This window comes from Neolamprologus multifasciatus, chromosome 3, assembly GCF_963576455.1.
Source record: "Neolamprologus multifasciatus chromosome 3, fNeoMul1.2, whole genome shotgun sequence".
In the NCBI taxonomy this organism is placed as follows: Eukaryota; Metazoa; Chordata; class Actinopteri; order Cichliformes; family Cichlidae; genus Neolamprologus; species Neolamprologus multifasciatus.
The window spans coordinates 27,177,250-27,189,088 of record NC_140441.1 but is presented as its reverse complement, the minus strand read 5'-3'; the positions used below and the strand labels follow the sequence as shown (position 1 = coordinate 27,189,088).

General features: G+C 38.6%; 1 protein-coding gene across 4 annotated transcripts; it reads right to left on the bottom strand.

Annotated features, from left to right (window-relative positions):
• LOC146522370 (uncharacterized) lies at nt 1-11,431 on the bottom strand. Of its 4 annotated transcripts, none has more exons than XM_085140868.1 (30): nt 11,239-11,430; nt 11,002-11,073; nt 10,305-10,370; nt 9,743-9,784; nt 9,247-9,303; nt 7,983-9,161; nt 7,715-7,834; nt 7,527-7,616; nt 7,325-7,387; nt 6,733-6,792; nt 6,586-6,621; nt 6,429-6,485; nt 6,283-6,333; nt 6,140-6,202; nt 5,754-5,819; nt 5,565-5,672; nt 5,374-5,433; nt 5,206-5,271; nt 5,037-5,090; nt 4,874-4,927; nt 3,643-3,705; nt 3,308-3,418; nt 3,119-3,217; nt 2,965-3,024; nt 2,811-2,879; nt 1,985-2,053; nt 1,841-1,880; nt 1,685-1,739; nt 713-1,058; nt 1-551 (listed from the first exon to the last, which is right to left on the bottom strand). In XM_085140868.1, the coding sequence occupies exons 1-30, from the start codon at nt 11,254-11,256 to the stop codon at nt 147-149; spliced, it is 3,699 nt and encodes a 1,232-aa protein (XP_084996994.1). In that variant the 5' UTR covers nt 11,257-11,430; the 3' UTR covers nt 1-146. The 4 variants fall into 4 exon arrangements, with proteins under 4 accessions (XP_084996994.1, XP_084997000.1, XP_084997017.1 ...); XM_085140874.1 differs by having other exon boundaries at nt 7,983-9,137; nt 11,239-11,429; XM_085140891.1 differs by having other exon boundaries at nt 11,316-11,405.
• Nucleotides 11,432-11,839: the final 408 nt, after the last annotated feature.

Here is an 11,839-nt window from a genome sequence, read left to right as displayed (position 1 = left end):
ATTTACTCGAAGTACCTCGAATAGAATAAACCAATCTGAAACTTCATATTTAATGGCAGGTGCAAAATGAATCAACAGTTCCATCAGTGAGCCAGGAGAGGGTGTTGGTAATCTTTTATAGATGAGTAGCAATGTGCTGGAGTTGCTCAAATACTTCCAGTGGCCTCCTGAAGCTCCTCTCTGAAGGTGTTAAGTTCCACTATTGTGTCATTGAGCACCGCTGCAACTTCTTTTAGTCTAGCTACCATCTCCTTCTTGCAGCTTTTCTTCAGCTCCCTGGAGTCCTTGGTGAAGAACTTATCCATGCCTTCAAAGAGTCCTTGCACTGAGGCCACCGCTCCGTCAGTTATTTCCGTCGCTCGCATCACGGGGGAGTCGACCAAGCTTATTATTTGGACGGCCTTGCGGATCTCCCAGTCCTCTGAGTAATGCTGGGTGCCAGACCTGAGAAACGGATGGCCTCGCAGTTTGTACAAGCCCTCATTGACAAAGTGGAGGATTTTGTTGATGTCCAGCAGGTGAGTCTCATACTCTTGCAGCACTATCTCAACCTAAAGAGAGTCAGAAAAGACAAAGGCAGGTTCAAGCACGAGATGAGACGTGATATTCAGTTTTAACTTTTACAAAAAAAGTTGCATTAAATCCTCAAATGAAAAGTAAAAACACTGCTCTGAGAATCTACAGCACTGCCCTTTATAAAACTGCAGCTTACCTTTTTCTGGTCCTGCATGTTGTTAACATTGTCCGAGATGGCTGCAGAGGCCGAAGTTATTCCTCCAGCTGTCGCCACACCCACACCTACAGCTGTAATTATCAGAGAGACGCCAAAAGTGAAGGGTGCCAGAGCTAAACCAGCAATAGCTGTCACACCGCCCACAGCTGTGGTGGTGCCACCAGTGATGCCAGCAATCTTGGCTTTCTGGTGGAACTCGTTGATGTCGTCAGCAATGGCGTGGAGCTTGATGATGTCCTGCCAAAGGACCTCGGCACGCTCTGTGAAGACCTTGTTGAATACACGCAGGCCTCGATGAACCTTGTCTGCCAATATGGTGAACGACCTGGGAAGTAATTGAGAGCCAAAGCAGAGAATTGGAAGCAGCGAGTTAAAATCGGATTCTTGATAAAATAACATCTGGGATCCCATCAGCTTGTCTGCTGACCCTGCCTGAAGAGGCCAATTTTCCTGGCTTCCAGTTTAGCCAGAATGTAAGTGAACCAATATCATAGATTTGACAGGCAATGCTATTTTTTTCCAGGCATAATTTTGCACCACCAAAATGATTCAGAACAACTTATAAAAGAATTCCATCTGCATGGCATGTAATGTGTCCTTAAAATCAAAATGACATCAATGGGATCAAAATGACAGGGAACAGAGCAAAGAAGCACTTTTATAAGAAAGCTTCATTATGAGAGTTCAGTCTATTATAAGGAATAAAGGTGGCCCATACCTGATAATTAACTTTCAATCACATTAGAAACTAGGTCACCTTATCTACTGTATTTCCACACATTTTTGAACATTTAAAAAAAAACAAAGAAAAAACCCAAAATAAGCACTGCACCCATTTCCCATTTGCCTAGAAAAAAATATTTTAAAAAGGAGGGGTTACTACTTATTTACTGAATGACAGATTACCACAACATTAACTTCTGGTATCAAGCTGCAAATTACTGCACGTACTTTGAGTCATCTTTCATGACTATCTCCTCATCGTCTGATGCCACCTCGTCCCATTCTGTAATGGAAAACAAGCAAGAGGTGTTATTTAAGCTTTGAAGATATGTCAAAGTGTTAGCTTCCTTTATTTGAATGTGAACAAGTCTGATTGTGACTCACGCTCCACTGTGTTCCACCACTCCATCAAACTATCAGTGTCCTGTGAAAATGAAGCGTGACAGTTTACTTGAAAGATCAGTAAACAAGCCTGTTTAAAATAGTATCTGCAGTGTTTAAAAAAAAGAACAAAAAACAAAAACTGACCCCATCCTCATCTTCATTCTCATTATCTGCCAAAGCCTGCTCATCCATCTGAGCAGCCCGCCACTCTGCCTAAATTGGAAAGGAGGGGTGGACATGACCAAAAACAAACCAGTGAATGCGTCAACAAGTCTCTGCAGCACACATGACTTATCAAAACATAGCATTAGCTGAGCCCTTGCACATATCAAGTTGTAATTGGTGTGTCAGACTATGCAACTAATCCAGTCTGGCTGCATGTCAAAGGAATGTGGTTCAGAGAGAAACAGAACGAAGGCAGCAGTGAGGAACAAAACATTTCATTGTCAAAAAGCAGCCGACGACTGAGAAACTAAAGTTTGCCATGTATGAATAACGACAAAATGTCCTTAAGGAAAGGAAAGGAAATCACTCAGAACAGTTTGTTTGATCCTGTTTTAGGCTTCGGTTCTATCACAGCACACTCTTCATTTACTAAATCAAGCTTAGAACAGAGTTATTAGTGTAAAATAGTAAAACTGGTAACAATTCTGTACCCAGCACGGATATGTGTTCAAAGTTTATCATGACAGCATTGTTAATTTAAAGATTATTTAAAGGTAGAATTCTCCATGAAGATGATTCAATGGAAAATGTTTTAACTGAGCCTAAAGTTATCAAACTCAAAGCCAAGTCAAGAATGTGTATCACATTCCAGAATAACCTGAGGGGATGTAAATGGTTCTTATTAGGACATCAATACTGGTGTGATTAGATAAGGATTATGGACAGACTATTCATTGCTGTATAAGTCAAAGTACTTTTGTAACATTTAGGGTTTTTTTTTCCATGTTAAAAGCCGTGAACTCACCCTTGCAGCCTCTGATAGGTAGTCACTAGCTCCTGGTGGATCTTCACTCTCTGCATGTGTGGCTTTGTTCTATAAAAACAGACAGAGTAATGATGCGGTCTTGTACCTGAAGACCAGACGGCAATAAGAAAAACTCCTGCAAAGTTTAGCAAACCTTATGTTTCAGTTTTTTGGGGACTTTTTTGGGCAACTTTTGAAGTTTTGAGGTCTTTTTCTGTTGGCAGGGGAGAAAAAATAAGTATTTTTCAGTCATATATTACATGATGGCAAAAGAAAGCAGTAGAAGTAAATCGAAGTGAAATGAGTACCGGTTTGTAGAAGTCCACTTCATCCTGTTTATCTTCATCATACATCTCTCCAGGACTCGTGAAATCTCTGTCTGTCATGTAGTCCTCAGCAAACACATTCTGCAGAAGCAGGAAGTAAATAAAGGAAACCCAAAGCTCAATAAGTGTTAGCAATAGTGTGTTATGCTAATGATTGTAAGATAAACATACACTTGATGCATGCTGGGGTGTGTGGTAGCTGAATCCGATTAGTTCACTCTGTCCATTGGCTGTCTTAGCTTTTCGTGGCACAGGAAGGGGAGGTTTCGGTTTCGATTTTTTCTAGCAGGGAAAAAACAATTTTATTTGTCATGGTGACGGCACAAAGATGTATTTAACAGCACGAATAGATCAGAATCAATTTCCAAGTCACTCGGCAAAAAATAAATAAAAGAGTGTCCAAGTGTCTTTTTGTTGCATCATACCTTGTTTCAAAGATTTTAATGGTAATGTTACAAAACACAAATTTGAGAAATTTTAAATTAAAAAATCTAAATCTAAAATACCGGTTTGCAGTCCTCCATTTCATTTAGCTCTTCACTTTCTAGCTCGTCTGCACACCAGCTCGTCTTTATCAGATTAAGAAAAGAAGAAACTTTATGAAAATCAGAAATCAAAAACTCATTACTCACCATCCTGAATCCAGATAGTATTACTCAGAGCAAAAATATTATAACAAAATTCCTGAATATTCAATCTGTTATGAATTCACCCTTAAAGCTGTAACTAAATCCTGCTGAGGACAAGTCATTCACAAAGCATACAAAAGCTACTAAAGGCGATACAGAAGGCGTATTTTTCCCCTTCAGAGAAAACCAATAACGTAAGTTTGCATAATCCAATAATCTTTTTAAACTTTCGAGGACACAATCATCTCTAAAGTATGAAATGAAAGACGGCTAATCAAAACAAAGCAAACTTGTCTATTAAGATTTAAGGTGGGTTCCTTGAGTCACATTTAACTCATGCATTCAATAACACTAGTACATGCTCATGGCGCAGTATTATTTGGTCTGTGATTTTAGTCCAGTGTTGCTAGGCAACAACACGTGTCATAGGAGGCATCATCCTAATTTTGTGGCTATAAACAACATCTTAGCGTTGTGAAATTTAATATCATACAATGCTATAAAGAGTACAGTTTAAGCCCGTTGGTAGGTAGGTGATTGCTTGGCAACATGAAGACATAACGTGATGGAGATCATTTTCAAGGAGCCAAAATATGTTTGTCAAATTTTATTGCGCAACTCTTAATTGCAGGCAAACAGATTCCATGTATTATAGTAAGATAGAAGAAAATATTTCCCTTTTCATTGGTACAACTCCTGGTAAGCTTGCAATTTGAATTTCCCATCCATGTGATAATTTAATTTATCAGTTCTGATGTTAATGTCACAATATGACAATATTGGTGGGCAGAGTGATTACAAGGCTTACATCAAATACCATTTCAAACTACAAGGCTTCTAAATAGTAATTAATATGGAATGTAATCAATAATAGTAATTCATTACAAAAACTAAACATATTATAAATAATCACAATTAGGTCAGTTAAGAATACATCTTTTTTTTTTATGTACCTATTTACTTATTTTCATTCTACTATAAAAAGTGCTTAAAAACAAAACCATACTAACTCTGTTGCTTCGCCCTTTTTAAAGGGTGAGCAAACTGGTTATAAACAGGACACTGAGTTATAGAAGACAGGTTTATGCAAGCCAAATCTGACTGTTACCTTCTTATCAGGTGTGTAGCCATGTGCACCAAAAGCTCCGTCATGTGATTTCTCCTACATGGAAAAACAACAATTTCAAGAATGTGATATGCCTTCATACCACATTTGAGCAACATCACATGCAACGTCCAAACTACAGGAGTCCTAGTTTACACACTCCTACCTTTGAGCCTTTATGAGGTGTATAACCATGAGCTCCCTTTGAATCATCGTTTGTCTGAAGAGAAAATGGTTTAAAACATTTTTGCATTTTTTTAAACTGTTTTTTTGCAAATTACATGATTTTTACTTACAAAGCAGTAAAAGCTGAAATTTAAATGTGTGTGTAATACCTTAACTGGAACAATGACGAATCCTCTGCGTGGCACAAACTTCACTTTCAATAACTTTTTGGTTTTCTGGAGAGAGAAAAGACCATATTTCTTAAAATGCACAGCAGTCTGCAGACTCTGTTATTTATCATAAGCATAACAAAAGCAAACAAATTTCAGAGCATGAACCTCTCCGTGAGTTTCCCCTTCTTCCCCCTCTTCACCACTACTTGGCTCCAAAGCTGCCCCCTGTAAAATGCACATTATCCATTGTTAATGCAAATATCAGGCCCCAATCACATGGCAGCAACTCAAAACATTTACACAAAAATTGGTTGAAATTCATGTATCCATACCAACTACACATTCACACAACCTACCTTTGATGCATAAGGTGAATGTCCATTCAAGTCCTTTTCCTCCTGCACAGGGGAATTGGCAGATGGTCTCCTAAACAGGTGACCAACCTTTGGCTTCACAATTTTCTTCTGGTAATAAAAACATACTGTTAATGAACAAAGTTATGAATTCTACTGAAATGTTAGAAGAGGGAGGAACATAATCTATACTTTGTAGTCCATCTCCTTGTTATCTTCAAGCTCTTCTGCAGACATGTGCAGCTCTGAAAACTGTTCCTGAAAATAAGAACGACACTTTTAAATTAGTGTGTTCGCTAGGAATCTAATAATGACCAACTTTATGGTGAAGCGAAATGGCATGCCCAGGTTTTATTAATATTTATTACTTTAACTATAAAACTTTAAGGAAATTCTAAACTATTGGGAGTGTAGTGGTTTACAGATCACCCGAGACACAGGAATGTTTCCCACTTGAACCATTTCTTAAAGCATTGATCATTTTATTTGTTCTTCCTAGAATTATGTTTTCCCATTTTTTTCCAGTTTTATCCTTTAATATTGCACAACCACAGAGAATTTGGACAATCTAGTGTTACCTTGGACGATTTACTCGTGAGCGTGTTGCTCTTCCCATTATTTATGTCATCAGGAGACTTGCTCTAAAAAGTGAGAATCCTTGGCATTAAAATGACAAACAGTCACACAGAAAGAAGCAGGGAAACTGTTTTTGGTAGCGTACCTTTGACCCTCTCCTGGACAAGTGGGACATTCTGAATGCCTTGTTCTTTTTCTAGAAGAAATACTGGATGTGAAGCTACATGCAAGACATATGGATGTAGAACGGCCGGGAATGTGTAACAATGAATAAAATGAGATCGATGATACCTTGCTCTTGCTGTGACTCCCATCTTCACTACTTCCTCCATCAGAATCGGCCATTGCCTAAAGAAAATATTTTGGACTTTTAGCTACTTTTTGGTTTAAAATAACGATTAAAAAAATAAAATAAATAAAAGCTAGTCAAATAACGAACGTGTCTGACCTTCAGCGACTCCCTTCGCAGTCTCAGTGTTCCTGACTAGGGGAAAAAATATCACAGGTTTAGTAGCTTGAATGTTTTTAGCATAATTTTGCATAGACATGAGTTCATGATGTTCTCCAAGGTCAATTTTAAGAAATGTGTTCTTACAGGTTTGAAGTTTGGGTCTAGCTGAGGACTGTCATCAGGCCAGTCTTCCACACACCTTTCCTGTTTTAAGATGTTAATAAAACAGATCTTTATATTGCCAGTTGCCCACCCTCTTGTAATAATTCATGTTACAATATGTGTTTGTGGAACAACAGCAGAAGAGCTTATGTGACGCAGTGGTGGTGCCATTTAGTTTTAGTATGCATATCCACCCTAAACAGAGTACATTCCTGCACCCAGTGAGGTTTGGCTTCCATTTCAGATGGTCTCTCTTTACCATCAGGCCAATATACAGCATCAGTTCATCATTCGATAATAACATTTTCCAATAGACAAACTGCCTTGAATCTGATAGATTGGTAGTCATAAGGGTAAAATTTGACTTCACTGGTCTTGTATCTTTATATGTAATGCATATTAAGCCAACTGACATTATCCAGTAGTAAAGGTGTCTTAATGTTCATTCCATCCAACATTTCCATAGGATCTCATAAACAGTGTCGCCTTGGTCTTTCTGTAGAAAGTCCTCATCTTTATCACAATCTCTGGAAAATTTGTGATCAAAGTCTCATATTTGATTAATGAAACTTACCTGCCCAATAAACAGGATGTCTTCAAAGACAACATAGTTCTCAGGCTCCACTGGTTTAATTTCCTGCACAATTATAATAAATAAATATTTATAAAAATAACATTTCCTATTCAGAGCATCATAAAAAAACTACTGTTTTAAGCTCTTCTTATGTGCAAACCAATTAGCCACATAAATTTGAAATTTGAACCCCATGGCGTACCGGAGTTTTTTGTTTACGGCGAGTAATCGGTTTTAGATTTTTGAAGGATGGTTTGGGAGAGACCTTCGGTACGCTTGGTTCAGGTGCACTCTAAACACAGCAGCAAGGAGACAAAGAAGGCAGTTAAAAGCAAAGTAAATCCAGCATATTTGTCAGCTCAACAAGAGGAAACTTAGTTTTTAGCCTACAGGGGATTCCAACTGTGGTGCCATTTCTGGTTTTAGTGGCTTTTCTGGCTGTGGTGGCCGTTCTGGCCTTCGATGTCGAGTTCGAGGAAGCGGTTTCGGCGGACGTTTAAAAGACTGCATCTGCGAAATTGATTATAAAAGAAGCTATCAGGCGCATGTCGTATAAATCAGAGTTAAACTTTGCTGCTGATATACAACCTACTGCACAAAGGGAACTTCATCACAGCACACTTGAATGTACAGATAATGAATGATGGTTGTTACATACGTTGCTCATTCTACTTGGAGATTGGCCTGGTGAGTCAGACAGATCCCCGGCCTGAATGATGGGGGTCGGCTGAAGAATGTCATGCTTGGTTCCCCGAGGAGTTGTCAAGGTAATCTCTTGTGGCTTTTGGAAAGGCTTTGGTGGAACTGGTGGCGGAGCTTTTGATTTTTTAAATACATGTGAAGATGATGCGTCTGGCACATCCAATTTCAATTCTGAAGGACTGTTAAGAGAAGAGTATGAAGAATCTGAGGCAATATTTTTGGAGGCCCTTCTCTGTGATGGAAGTCGCCGAAAAATGTCTGGGGTCCCACTAAAAACATCCTGGAAAGGGTCATATTTTGTAAAGGGAGTGGAACCAAATGGGTCATCCAAACTGGAGACATCTTGGAATAAATCCTTTGCGATCGGGCTTGCGAATGGATCAACTGAATTCGTCGATGAAGTGGAAAACACACTCAAATTTTCTTTAAAAGACAAGCCAACAAGTTCCTTCTCTTTAGTATCTTGTTTGTCTTTCTTTGTTGAATCTGCCTGAAATAAATCAGTTTCTTTGGTTGGGGCCGTGTAAAATGGCTGTGGTGACTGAAACAGATCATCCGCCTTCTCAGTGGCAGTATAAAATTGATTTGCCACAGTAGATTTTGGAGTCTGGAACAAATCATCCTCCTTATTTAAAGGAGATGTGAATGGGTCTACAAATGTACTGGCAGGTTTATCAAAAGGGTCCGCCTTCTTAGCCCATGCAGTTTCGAATAAATCTTCCTTTTTATCAGCCTGGAAAAGATCGTCCTCTTCGCCTTTAAAGAGGTCAGAGCTTCTGGACGGAAAACTCTTAGAGAGGTTCTGCGCCTGAGCCGGAGTTGCTTTAAATAAGTTTGGAGAGTTCAGGGTCACATCATGAAAACCATTAACAGTTGCATTATGACTTGGTGCTGATCTGTGGAAGAGGTCTTGGTCATTGTTGTCATTTTGGCTTTTGAACAGGTTGTTCTTGGGTTTAGAAAACATGCCTCCATTTTCCTCAGTCCTATTTTCAGAGGGAAGATCCGGAGGAGAGCTCTGAAAGTCAGGTGGAGACACAAAAAGGGAATCACAGTCGAGGCTCTCCGAAGTTTTCTTTCTTTTGTCCTCTGTTATGTCACCTTTGTTTTCCTGATAGTGGAGCACAAGATTATTCTTTAAAAAAAACAAAAAACTATAAAACAAAAACGTGATGTTGTCATCTGGGTTTAAAAGCATGAAATCAGTGTAATATACATACCAAGTAATATGCATAGAAAGGGTTCATCCTGGAAGAACTCCCATTGACTCCATTCCTCTTTTAAAAGGAGAGAAAAGAAAGTGATTTTAGTCATGTCATGCAAAAACATCTCAGGGCTTAACAGGAAATGTTCCTCAAACAATTACACAGATTGTTTCATGGTGACAGGGTAGTATTTATGCCAAGTTTAACTTTAGTTGCTTCAGTATTGCCCATAAGTGATCTTTTCTTAATATTTCAATGGACTAAACCAGAATAGTGCCTCTCGTAAAAAGTTATTTGGAAAGCATCGCTAAGAAATGCTTCTTTTAATGACAGTCTAAGATTAAACGCTACAACATGCTGACAAGGCACTTTATTAATAGAAAAGTCCAGTCAGACAAGATCTCTTGACAACAGCGTGATTAGACAAAGGGTGCAGCTTTAACCTGTGACACAGACAGAAGAGGAGGACTTATAAAAACACAAAGATGAGTTTGAATTAACACAAACTCACCTGTGGTTCAACGTTGTCAGTCACATCTGACCACTCACCACCCTGTGGGCAAAAAGTCACTGACACTAAAAAAAGATTTCTAGAGGGAAGTGTTTACATAATGACATTATCAGGACGTATCATGTGTTTGTTGCCTGACATGCTAATCAGTAAATGCACTTTTCCAGGCATGTGACATGCACTTCCACACCTGTCCATTAAACACAAACTCATATTTTGGTGCCGTTTAAACCATAACTCACAAGTATGACAGAGGCACATGCAAAAATTTTACATAACCTGCAGTTCCGTGAAAGTGAAAAACTGCTTTCTACCCTCTGTGTCTTGTTTTGTTTTTGCCATTCATTAGTCAGAATTTCAGGTTGTCACAAATTGTGGCTTTCTCTTTTAAACTTTGGAGAAAATAACAAAAAAACAAAAAAAAAAACAACACACCAAACTTTATTTATTAAGTCAAAATTTTTAGACAACCTGAAATTCTGACACCCCCCTCGCGTCTTCCTCCAAAGAAAGTATGGATTGTAGATAGAAAGCAAGAGCGTGCATTTGTGTGTCTGCTCACCTTGTACCGATTATGGACAGGATTCTGGGGATCTCTTTTCAGCATATTCTGCAGTTCCGCAATACTCTGTAAAGATAACATGCATGGATTATGGTCCGCTTTTCTTTGTTGTGAGCCAGCGAGTACAATACCAGTGATAGTTTGGTATCAATGGAATATTTTCAGATTGCAGTTAAAATGATGACGATTATCTAAACAAAATAGCTACATGTAACTTTCTGAGACTTAAGGATGTATTCCTGCAGAAGGTTCTTCTTTTACTTTTAATTCACAGTACATACAGTATGTAGAGGCTTAAAAGCAGCTTTACTTTTAGACTAGACTGTTGCATGACATAAAGTTACGCAACATCTACTTTAAAATGAAAGTCTACTCCTCCTGTAGAATCTCGTGTCTAGAAATTAAATGAATCAATGTATGTTTGTGATTGAGAAGAGTCCAACAGCAGTGATCGCACAAAAATTAGCTTTGCTGTGCAAAAAGGCACGCATGACAGGAGGCATCTTGATATTCTGGGTATGTCAATCTAGTTCGTTTGCCTCAACAAAAACAACACAACATGCCAGCAGCAGTACAGGGAAACTGGCGATGACACATGAAACCATGAAGAGAGAGTGTTTACCAGTCTGAGGACATAATGTGAAAACTGTAATATCTTTTGAGTGGTTCATTGAGTAGTGCACTTTTAAGTACTCACACGTCGTCTCTCTCCAGATGCAGCTTCCGATGTTGTCGCCTCTCCGTGTTCGTCCACTCCCTCGATATTTTCCTACAATATTCAAACAAATCAAAGTAACTGATTACCAACAATGAAGCTGCAGTTTCTGACAATGGAACGTTTTAAACCTCCTCAAAGCGTCAGCCTGCACATTCTAATTAGCTTGCATAGCTTGCATAAATATTCGCTATTTATTTGAAATTCTTTAATACTCACAGCCGCATCTTCCCTCATGATGAGCAAAACTGGTTAATTTTTTGATGTTGAAGGTGAACCGGTATGTGTTTCCTCACCTGTGTGAGTTATCCTTTACACAATCAACTTTCTGTTACATTTAAACGCAGCAGCTCCTCTGGACCTACTGTAGTGGCGTTTATAATTAGCTCTGAGTCTCACTCACCTGTGACAGGTCGGCCGGTCTGAGGATTTTCAAAATAAGAGGATTTTCTGCACATGCGATTCTTGTTCCGTCCACTTGAAACCCAAATAACACCAAAATTCACGGCTTAAGAGTGCCTTCGACCTCACGGCCATTTAAAAAGTCAAGAATGTAATAATAATAATAATAATAATAATAATAATAATAATAATAATAACAACAATTTGATAGCACCTGTTTAATTTCCCGTTGTTATTGTCCTTTGATCGCTCTTTCATGTCAAGATTGAGCAACCACAGCTAAAAATGATGCTTCTGAATTTGTTTAAATTAAGAGCCGTTCTTTCACAATTACTTTGAAGGTAAAATTCCGGTCTCTTACCTGTTCGGCCGGCTTGTCGTAGCTGCTTTTCTTCTTGAATGTTTTTTTTTAGCTGCA